An 11,423-nucleotide genomic window follows, 5' to 3' on the forward strand; every position below is an offset into this window, starting at 1 on the left:
TTAGAAAAATTACTTGTGTCATGTGCAAAGTAGATGTCCTACCAACTTGCCAAAATTATAGTTTGTTAATTAACAAGAATTTTGTGGAGTGGTTGAAAAATGAGTTTTAATGACACCAACCCAGCTGTATATATACTGGTTGACCAGGGGCAGTCGATGATGCAACAGCAACAGTACATGATATATCACATTTATTATTTGAAATAAGCGATTCCAAATATTACACTGATTGACAAGAGATTAGAGTTCTCCCTCACAGCCTCAGTGAATATCACCTCTGATACCGATAGTGTTACATTTAACCTTCACACAAAAAAATACACATGTGAAAACCCACATTCATAATGTTTTCCTCGCAAGGTACTTATTTGATTAGAAAAGCCACATTTTATGACGTTAATACTAGATTTTTGCATATTTCATGAAGAGTGGCTGTCACGGTCGTCCCCCTCTTCATCTGAAGAGGAGAGAAGGATCGGAGGACCAAAATGTGGTGTGGTATGTGTTCATGATGAATATTTAATTAAAGAAAGTACTGAACACTGAATACAAAAACGACCGTGAAGCTATAAATGAGACCTGTGCTGACACAAGCAACTAACATAGACAATCACCCACAAACAAACAGTGCAACCCAGGCTACCTAAGTATGATTCTCAATCAGAGACAACTAATGACACCTGCCTCTGATTGAGAACCATACTAGGTTGAAACATACAAATCCCCAAATCATAGAAAAACAAACATAGACTGCCCACCCAATTCACGCCCTGACCATACTAAATAAATACAAAACAAAGGAAATAAAGGTCAGAACGTGACAGTGGCAATGACCTGCAGATTAGTTACTCATCCACCTTTTTATGTTTGAATATTTGAGTTAATAATTAAACCCTTAGGTACATGGTATCTACGTTTATGTACTGAGCAAGTTGTTAAAGTAGCTGTTTGGACCGGACAGAATACCACTGTATACCCCTGTATATAGCCTCGTTATTGTTATTCTTGTGTTACTTTTTATTATTTATTTTAGTGTACTTGGAAAATATTTTCTTCTTCTTGAACTGCACTGTTGGTGAAGGGCTTGTAAGTAAGCATTTCACGGTAAAGTCTACACTTGTTGCATTTGGTGCATGTGACGAGTAATGTTAAAATTTGATTTGATGCGATATTGACCTAGGCACTCTATTGATGTCTTTAACCATTGCTCACGGGTCGGATGAGCAGTGACGGTTCACAACTTCACTATAAAGGAGACCTACTAAGGTTTTTGTGAAGAAGTCATGTGTCAGATGGGTGTGATTCCTGTGTTGACTGTAAAACCATGGAGAGCCCTCTTTGATGAGAAGTTCCATGTGGTTGTGGGGAACTTACCACCGACACAGGAGGTCACACTACATTCTTTACATCAATCTGAAGACACAGACTACTGGGAGGCGTTTGGGCACTATGTCAGTGATGCCCAGGGAAGAGTCACAGGTGAGAGATATTATTTCCATTTATCTACTTAATTTCCTCTAGCTACTTCATTTTTCTACTTCATTTAGCTACTTCAACAGCAGAAAAACATTTGTAAATGCACCGGAAAATCTTTAATTAATTTCATTTATTTAAAGGAATTACAGTGAAATAACAATATGATGGATTCTGTAAACTCAGACTTGTGTCATATTCATCATAACTATATAAAAACCCGTCACAAAATGCGTGTTTTTTTGCTACACAAATCACACTTTTCGCCCTGTACTTTCAAGTAACTTGTATGTCATTAATAGTCTTCAAGGATCCAAGTGTAGGGGGGACATATCAGGGTGTTGAGCCCATGGGTCTGATGTGGAGCATGAGACCAATACCTGGCAGTAGACCGGAACTCAGGTAAACATGAGAATGAACATGAGGTTATTCTGACACTCAGGCCAACGCTGAAGTGGTTGGTAGTTTTGGAATACAAATTGTTTATACCTCTCGTAGGTTGAGGAAGAAGGAGGTCCACACTCCCATGGTGGTTCACATCTCTGTGTACAGGGGACACATGAGTCAGGGTTTCAGGGAGCAGGTGGCCCTGGCGAGTGTCGTCACAGAGCGCTGGTACATGGCCCCAGGAGTCCGCAGGGTCGACATCACAGAGGGAGGGGTCACAGGTACCCTGTTCCTGCCACCAGGTACACAATATGCTCTCAATAACTGAAGGTCACATACATTTTGGTCACTTTTTCTGGGTTCTCTTTAAGACCTGTAGAGGAATAATAAGTCCTAACAAATTTCATTTAGAGTTCTGACATGTTGAATATATATATATATATATATATATATATATATATATATATATATATATATATATATATATATATATATCCACACTTTTGACTGGTTTAAGGCACAGGATAAGTGGCAGAAATTAACAATAATGTTTTTGTCATGTCATCCTGAAGGTCCCGGACCCTTCCCTGGAGTTTTAGACATGTGGGGCGGTAGTGGCGGCCTAGTGGAATATAGAGCTGCTCTCTTGGCATCCCATGGCTTTGCTGCCATGGCGCTACTTTATGTCTTCCCAGACCAAAATAAAAATGCTACCATTGGCTACCCTTACTTTGAGGTTTGTGTCTACCGTCTGCACCATTTTCATATAGAAATCATGGTTGACGCTCGGCCATTTATGTGTGTGTGTGTGTGTGTGTGTGTGTGTGTGTGTGTGTGTGTGTGTGTGTGTGTGTGTGTGTGTGTGTGTGTGTGTGTGTGTGTGTGTGTGTGTGTGTGTGTGTGTGTGTGTGTGTGTGTGTGTGTGTGTGTGTGTGTGTGTGTGTGTGTGTGTGTGTGTGTGTGTGTGTGTTTGTGTCTGCTAAAATGGGAACTGCTCCAAATACATGTACTGTGTTTTAAGAAGTTATTTTTAGTCAGTCGGTAAGCTCTTATAAACAATAACTTGATAAACAATAACTTGCCTGACAAGTGACAGTCTGACAGACAATGCTACATAATGCCTGTGGTGAATGTTTGTTTGCTAGTTTGAATCCTTACCTTACACAATTAGTAACTGATTTAGACCTTTGGAATCAGGTGAGAGGACTCTTTCACCATCTTTAAATGTGAATACTAACACGCCCACCACTATGCTGTCTCTCTCGTCTGTGGGTCTGGGGGAAAAAAACATCTGCAGGTCTTTCTTGATCCATTGTCTTGAGAACTTGAATAAATGCCTAAATGAGTATTGGCACATGCTAATATCTTCTCAGGCTGCATTCAGACTACTGCAGGATCACCCTCTAGTGGCCGCTGACAGAATTGCGCTGCTTGGCCTTTCCCTTGGTGTTACAGTGGTTCTATCCATCACTGCTTACTCAGAAGCTGTCAAGGTAAGTCCCTAAGAAACTCCTGCCCTGTCAGTTTGTTGATTTCCTGAATAAACATATGTGCATGCGCTTTACCCAGACCAAAATGTCCCCATCATTGAGTTGTGTTTAGGAAAATCACATTAATAACAGCGACATGATTCATTTTGGTTTATCTGTCCCCCGTCAGTAATAAACAATGTATTCATGCTGTTTAATTAAATCTCTGTCTACTCCTTTTAGCCTAGATGTTGTGTGTGCATCAGTGGCAGCCATGCGTGTCGAATTGGAGCCACCCAGTCCGTTGCGGAAACATCTCAGGGTATACACAAGTGAGTCAATAGCTTATGTTTACTTGTGTTTGTCTTGTTTATAAAGTAGCCTAATGATTTTCAAGGAGAAAGTCAGTATTATACTTTTGGCCATGCGTTTTCAGAAAATATGCAAACGCCCGTACTGATGAGGAGAATCGCATCATCTGGAGGGACGTTCTTTTACCTATTCCAGAAGATATAGACCTGAAAGTGGAAGTAAGATATCTGTTATGTTCAGAAAGACCCTTCAGTCCTCTGCTCTTGTTTGGATGATTGTAGCGAGGGAAATGTATCCCACACAGGAGGACAGGATGATAAGGACCTCTAAAAGATTACGCTGGAGAACTCAACCAATACTGGGAACAGTTTCACACTTTCTCCAGTCCTATCAGGATCCTCCAGTATCTCACAAGATTGAGGGCTCAGAAGTATTGTTGTATCTGTCAATATTCAATGTTTCCTAAATGGCTATTAATCTGTTCAGTTCTGCTCCGTTTTGTTTTATGCTGTCCTCAGATGGGGAGGATAACATGTCCTCTGCTGCTGGTTGTTGGACAAGATGATCAGAATTGGGCTGCTGTCGAATCAGCTGATGATGTGAGCTACGTCTTGTTTGCCTATGGAAAACATCATGCTTCATACATGCAGTTTAAAAAACCTCTTAAATGTAATGGCAAAATGTAGATTTCGGACTAAATAGACACACCCACAGGAACTGCTATTCATGTGTAATTACATGATTCTGACATACAAAAACTTGGTATATTTGGAAAGAAGATATCTGGGAAATTATGAGGAAATTAGATAGATAGATAGAAGTTACATAGTTCAGAATAAACAAGATCAAGCACACACAAAATAACCATCTTTCATTGACAAGCTATATGTAAATTATTGATGCCCAGAGCTGGAAACACATCGGATGGCTTCCACAACATGTGAACAATATTAGATAAAAATGGGACTTATAGACCTAAAAACTAGAAATGGGACTTATAGATCTAACAACTAGAAATGGGCAGATGTTTTAGTAAGGGGTGTCAGGTGTGGTCATGGGATGCTTCCAAGTGTCCCTAAACCTCTCCAAAGTGGCATATGTCTGTAAATGAGAACATTCCAATGCTATTACATATTTTAAATCCCTAAATGCTATTTTTTCAGTATAAAAACACAATTTCTACCATATCAACCTCACTCAAACACTGTGGGGGTGTTTTGGGGTACCCACGGGATATTCAAGTGTCCTTTCAACCTTTCCAAAGTGTCCAAATGTGGTAATTGCACTGGATGTGCCCAAAAGTTGTTGTTCACCATAAAAACCAAATGTATACAACACCAACCTCTCTCAAACATTGTGGTGGTGTCGGAGGACATACCGGATATATTGATGCCTACACCGCATAAACAAGCATCATATTTTTGATGCGCAAAGATATAGTTACTCGGTGGACATTTGATGTTGCCATTAAGTCATACATCATCAGATAACATTGTCCATAGGCTAGATTTGTTCCTAATTTGATATCCCCCCCATGTAGCTACAGCTCAAACACAGACCAAATCGACGCTTACCTTGTAAGATGTTTGCTGTTCGGTGGAAACGTTGTGTAAAATAAAAATGTTGACTCTCGGGGCTGGTGATCAATAATGGTAGGTCACAGGCAGACAAATAGGATATCCTCATGATCTGTGGAGTCCCGGCTTTGGGTGTGTGTCAACGTTTATGCTTCACAATGCTGACCGGAATGTAGGTAGCAACCATCTTGAAATGACCTTATCTGCACGGCCTGCCCTTATACATTTGTATGCCCATATATGGTAGTAAGTCAATCCAAAAATTTGAAGACATCGATCAATAGCCAAGATACTCAGCTTTCTGCAGACACCCTGCTTTTGCAGATAGGGCTACCGTTCGCATAACAGACTGAATTGAATTAGAAAAATCTAATAGGGTCCCCAAATATGGAGACTTTACATGTAAGAGGTTTTAAAGTCAAGATATCAATTGATGAGATTAAGTAATTAGAGCTAAACTCCATAATGTTCTCCTCAGATGAAGCAGATGATGGAGAGAACAGGAAACAGTCACCTGCTGACCACTCTGTCCTACCCTGGAGCTGGTCACCTGATTGAACCTCCCTATGGTCCCCACTGCAGGTCGTGCACCTTTGTGTTGCAGCCAGGCCAACAGAGAGGTGCCTTTTCAGAGTCATTCATGCAGACAGGCTGTGCTTTTATAGTTATTGTGCTCCTATAGGAGTCCCAATTCATTCGTCTAGTACCACTGGGCGTTGCAACCTTTGATCTAGCTCACCAGATGAAACTAGTCCACTAATGATCCTACAGTTCTAGGTTTTTCTTATGTTACTGGACCCAATTTTCATATAGGTCTACATTTATACAGTCAGAAGAATACCATGTCTCAAATGTCTTAAATCTAAAGCCATCATTCCAACTTGTTGCAGTGGTCATGCTGTTTGGAGGCCTCAACAAACCTCATGCCGTTGCACAGGAAGACTCATGGGAAAAGATTCTAGGTTTTCTGCAAGAGCATCTCTGTCACAGTGTCAAACCCCATGTGCAGTCCAGATTGTGAGCATTGTCTTACGTCAGATGGTATCACTCCTATGCAAAGCTCGTCCCTCAACCGATCAGTGCAGGCGGAATCATTGCTCTATCTGACATAAGAAAATGGACTGTGAGGTAATTAACAATGGACACCATGCAGATCAGACAAGGAAATAAATAACTTTTCTTGCCCAGATGCCTCATGATTACACCAAACTGTATCAATGGTCTCACTGTATGATGTAACCTCTGATATGAATGCAATTTGTTTAAGTACGTATTATTTGGTATGTATTTTTCATTTGAACCATATGGTTTGATTAAAATGTGTTTGGTATTTGGTATTTTATTAGGATCCCCATTAGCTGTTGCAAAAGCAGCAGCTACTCTCCCTGGGGTCCACACAAAACATGAAACATAATATAGAATGACATAATACAGAACATCAATAAACAAGAACAGCTCAAGGACAGAACAAAAAATATATATTTTCAAAGGCATGGGCGAAGGCACGTATGTAACAGAGGAAAGTATGTAACAGTATAACTTTAGACCGTCCCCTCGCCCATACCCGGGCGCGAACCAGGGACCCTCTGCACACATCAACAACAGTCACCCTCGAAGCATTGTTACCCATCGCTCCACAAAAGCCACGGCCCTTGCAGAGCAAGGGGAACTACTACAGTGACGTCACTGATTGAAACGCTATTTAGCGTGCACCGCTAACTAAGCTAGCCGTTTCACATCCGTTACACGTAGCCTACGTATCAATGCATACACACAAACTACTTAGGTCAAATAGGGGAGAAGTGTTGTGCCATGAGGTGTTGCTTTATCTGATTTTTGAAACCAGGTTTGCTGTTTATTTCAGCAATATGAGATGGAAGGAAGTTCCATGCAATTGGGGCTCTATTTGTTCTGGATTTGGGGACTGTGAAAAATAAATTGTGGTACAGTGGGGCAAAAAAGTATTTAGTCAGCCACCAATTGTGCAAGTTCTCCCACTTAAAAAGATGAGAGAGGCCTGTAATTTTCATCATAGGTACACTTCAACTATGACAGACAAAATGAGCGAAAAAAATTCCAGAAAATCACATTGTAGGATTTTTTATGAATTTATTTGCAAATTATGGTGGAAAATAAGAATTTGGTCACCTACAAACACGCAAGATTTCTGGCTCTCACAGACCTGTAACTTCTTCTTTAACCTCTTAGAACTCTTGCTCTACACTGCCCCTGTTGGAGAAAGTGCGTGCCCATAGTAAACTGAAAATATTTTTCCCCAAAATTGCTAATATATGCATATAAATATTATCGAATAGAAAACACTCTAAAGCTTCTAAAACCGTTAAAATTTTGTCTCTATGTAAAGCAGAACCCTCAGGGCATGCATTCTCCCAAATGCTCTCTTGTCATGGAAAAAGTTGGCCCAACTTTGACGTCATCTCACACGCACTTCCCAAACAGCTACCGCTCTGGGAACAGTCTGTACGTGTTCAGCGCGAAGCCTGCTTTCAATGGGGCTTCTCATTGTGAGAATCGTGCGCTCACTGGAGTTTGAGCGAGCTGAAACCTCTCGGCCAAGCGGGAAAAAAAGGTGACTGTTACACGCGCTCTGGCCGGGTGATGTATTTTCTTCAGGATCGATTAAACGACGTGTGTGTTTCTGTTCGTCCTCAAGATTTCTGTGCACCTTTATAACATGTTAAAGCTTAATTATGAACATAGTTTGACAAGTTTACTCGACATATAATATGTAATTTCGACGTTTTGGTGCGCATCCACTTGAATTTTGCCTACATTTCGACCGAAATGTGGCTATTTTGAGAACCGAAAGGCAGACTTGAAAACTAAACGCTGGTTTGGTAAGTATAATCCCTTCCAGGTCTTTTGATGGAAGAACAGCAAAGGTAAGGGAATATTTATGTGGTAAATTTGGGTTTCTGTCGACTCCAAGATAGAGGAGCGATAATGCTAATTTTGGAGCGCCGACTCCTAGTATAGCCTAGTGAACGCAACCTGTAACGTTAAAAATAAATGTAACACAGCGATTGCATTTAGAAGAAGTGTATCTTCCTATACATATGTAAAACATGCATATTTAGTCAAAGTTTATGATGTGTATTCCTTGTTAGCTGACGTTATCTGCCGGAGCTATCGACATTTCTCCTGACATTTTAGTAGCATTTTTTGAACGATGCATCATTGTAAACAGAGATTTATGGATATATATTGCAGATTATTGAAAAAAATGAATGTACTGTGTAACATGTTATATTACTGTCATCTGATGAAGATTTCAAACAGTTAGTGAAATGATTTTTCTTTTAATCCTGCGTTTGTTGATTGCATATTTTTTCCTACTTGGCTATGCAAATGAGCTATGTCTGTGGTGGTGGTTTGACATAAATATGTGCTATGTTTTCGCCGTAAAACATTTTAGAAATCTGACTTGCTGGGTAGATAAACAACTTGTTTATCTTTCATTTGAGCTATTTTACTTGTTAATGTGTGGAGGTTAAATATTTTTAGGAATATTTTTTCGCATTGTGCGTTATGCTAATGAGCTTGAGCCGTAGTCACGAACCCGGATCCGGTATTGGTAGACTATGAGGTTAAGAGGCTCCTCTTAACCTGTATTAATGGCACCAGTTTGAACTTGTTATCAGTATAAAAGACACCTGTCCACAACCTCAAACAGTCACACTCCAAACTCCACTATGGCCCTGACCTTAGCATTCTTTGTTCTCTTTATTATTTTGGTTAGGTCAGGGTGTGACATGGGTGATATGTGTGTTTTTGTCTCATTCTAGGGTGTTTGTACTGTCTAGGGGTTTTGTAGATTTATGGGGTTGTTTCCATCTAGGTGTTTATGTAGGTCTATGGTTGCCTAGATTGGTTCTCAATTAGAGGCAGGTGTTTATCGTTGACTCTGATTGGGAACCATATTTAGGCAGCCATCTTCTTTGGTTATTTTGTGGGTTATTGTCTATGTTATGTTGCACATTGTTTATATAGCGGTCACGTTTATCTTTATCTTTTTGTTTAAGTGTTCTTATTGTTCGTCATTCAATAAAGAAGAATGTATTCACACCACGCTGTATTTTGGTCCCCTTCAAAATCAAATCAAATGTATTTATATAGCCCTTCGTACATCAGCTGATATGTCAAAGTGCTATACAGAAACCCAGCCTTAAACCCCAAACAGCAAGCAATGCCGGTGTAGAAGCACGGTGACTAGGAAAAACTCCCTAGAAAGGCCAAAACCTAGGAAGAAACATAGAGAGGAACCAGGCTATGTGGAGTGGCCAGTCCTTTTCTGGCTGTGCCGGGTGGCCGAGTATAGCCCACAAAGCTCTCCGCCACGGCACAACCCAAGGGGGGGCGCCAACCCAGACAGGAAGATCACATCAGTGACTCAACCCACTCAGGTGACGCACCCCTCCTAGGGACGGTATGAAAGAGCCCTAACTCATCCCAGTTACTCAGCCCCTGTAATAGGGTTAGAGGCAGAGAATCCCAGTGGAAAGAGGGGAACCGGCCAGGCAGAGACAGCAACAGCGGTTCATTGCTCCAGAGCCTTTCCGTTCACCTTCACACTCCGGGGCTAGACAACACTCAATCATATGACCCACTGAAGAGATGAGTCTTCAGTAAAGACTTAAAGGTTGAGACCAAGTTTGCGTCTCTCACATGGGTAGACAGACCATTCCATAAAAATTGAGCTCTATAGGAGAAAGCCCTGCCTCCAGCTGTTTGCTTAGAAATTCTAGGGACAATTAGGAGGCCTGTGTCTTGTGACCGTAGCGTACGTGTAGGTATGTATGGCAGGACCAAATTAGAGAGATAGGTAGGAGCAAGCCCATGTAATGCTGTAGGTTAGCAGTAAAACCTTGAAATCAGCCCTTGCCTTACATTTTACATTTAAGTCATTTAGCAGACGCTCTTATCCAGAGCGACTTGACAGGAAGCCAGTGTAGGGAGGCTAGCACTGGAGTAATATGATAAAATTTTTGGGCTCTAGTCAGGATTCTAGCAGCCGTATTTAGCACTAACTGAAGTTTATTTAGTGCTTTATCCGGGTAGCCGGAAAGTAGAGCATTGCAGTAGTCTAACCTAGAAGTGACAAAAGCATGGATTAATTTTTCTAAATCATTTTTGGACAGAACGTTTCTGATTTTTGCAATGTTACGTAGATGGAAAAAAATCTGTCCTTGAAATGGTCTTGATATGTTCTTCAAACGAGAGATCAGGGTCCAGAGTAACGCCGAGGTCCTTCACAGTTTTATTTGAGACGACTGTACAACCATTAAGATTAATTGTCAGATTCAACAGAATATCTCTTTGTTTCTTGGGACCTAGAACAAGCATCTCTGTTTTGTCCGAGTTTAAAAGTAGAACGTTTGCAGCCAGCCAATTCCTTATGTCTGAAACACATGCTTCTAGCAAAGGCAATTCTGGGGCTTCACCATGTTTCATTGAAATGTACAGCTGTGTGTCATCCGCATAGCAGTGAAAGTTAACATTATGTTTTCGAATAACATCCCCAAGAGGTAAAATATATAGTGAAAACAGTAGTGGTCCTAAAACGGAACCTTGAGGAACACCAAAATTTACAGTTGATTTGTCAGAGGACAAACCATTCACAGAGACAAGCTGATATCTTTCCGACAGATAAGATCTAAACCAGGCCAGAACTTGTCCGTGTAGACCAATTTGGGTTTCCAATCTCTCCAAAAGAATGTGGTGATCGATGGTATCAAAAGCAGCACTAAGGTCTAGGAGCACAAGGACAGATGCAGAGCCTCGGTCCGATGCCATTAAAATGTAATTTACCACCTTCACAAGTGCGGTCTCAGTGCTATTCAATGAAAGATGGAGTTGAATTAGTCATTCTGCACACTTATTTGAAATGTGTGTGACATTTAAAATAGTGTAATATTATGTAACAGGTTTGTGGCTGGGAGCGCGGATTGTCCTGAGTTTGTGGCTGTCTAGATCCCTGCTGTTTGTTGTTTTCAGTCTTCGCCGTGACCTACGTTGCTAGCTACTATGACAAAGACCAAAGCCGGTGGGAGTACCGTTGAGGACAGTGGTGTCTCTCTATCACACATGAAGGATATTTTAAACAAACACAAAGAGACCTATCAGCTTGCTGCTGGCTCTTAGCAAACCTTTGGGAAAAATGGTGTTTGACCAGATACAATGCTAT

At 40.8% G+C, this 11,423-nt stretch overlaps 1 protein-coding gene across 2 annotated transcripts; it reads left to right on the top strand.

Moving 5' to 3' along the window:
* The first annotated feature begins 926 nt into the window (after positions 1-926).
* Positions 927-6,402, top strand: LOC118359317 (acyl-coenzyme A thioesterase 1-like). Of its 2 annotated transcripts, XM_052480611.1 has the most exons (10): positions 927-1,479; positions 1,776-1,875; positions 1,972-2,162; positions 2,433-2,596; positions 3,234-3,353; positions 3,573-3,661; positions 3,766-3,859; positions 4,160-4,240; positions 5,697-5,838; positions 6,109-6,402. In XM_052480611.1, the coding sequence occupies exons 1-10, from the start codon at positions 1,284-1,286 to the stop codon at positions 6,237-6,239; spliced, it is 1,308 nt and encodes a 435-aa protein (XP_052336571.1). In that variant the 5' UTR covers positions 927-1,283; the 3' UTR covers positions 6,240-6,402. The 2 variants fall into 2 exon arrangements, with proteins under 2 accessions (XP_052336571.1, XP_052336572.1); XM_052480612.1 differs by lacking the exons at positions 4,160-4,240; positions 5,697-5,838; positions 6,109-6,402 and adding an exon at positions 3,946-4,153.
* Positions 6,403-11,423: the final 5,021 nt, after the last annotated feature.

This window comes from Oncorhynchus keta, chromosome 26, assembly GCF_023373465.1.
Source record: "Oncorhynchus keta strain PuntledgeMale-10-30-2019 chromosome 26, Oket_V2, whole genome shotgun sequence".
NCBI lineage: Eukaryota > Metazoa > Chordata > Actinopteri > Salmoniformes > Salmonidae > Oncorhynchus > Oncorhynchus keta.

Coding starts and splice junctions, on each gene's coding strand:
- LOC118359317 (XM_052480611.1), top strand. CDS start 1,284: ATGTGTCAGATGGGTGTGATTCCTGTGTTGACTGTAAAACCATGGAGA. Junction 1,876..1,971: donor GGCAGTAGACCGGAACTCAG/GTAAACATGAGA, acceptor TACCTCTCGTAG/GTTGAGGAAGAAGGAGGTCC. Junction 3,860..4,159: donor ATATAGACCTGAAAGTGGAA/GTAAGATATCTG, acceptor TGCTGTCCTCAG/ATGGGGAGGATAACATGTCC.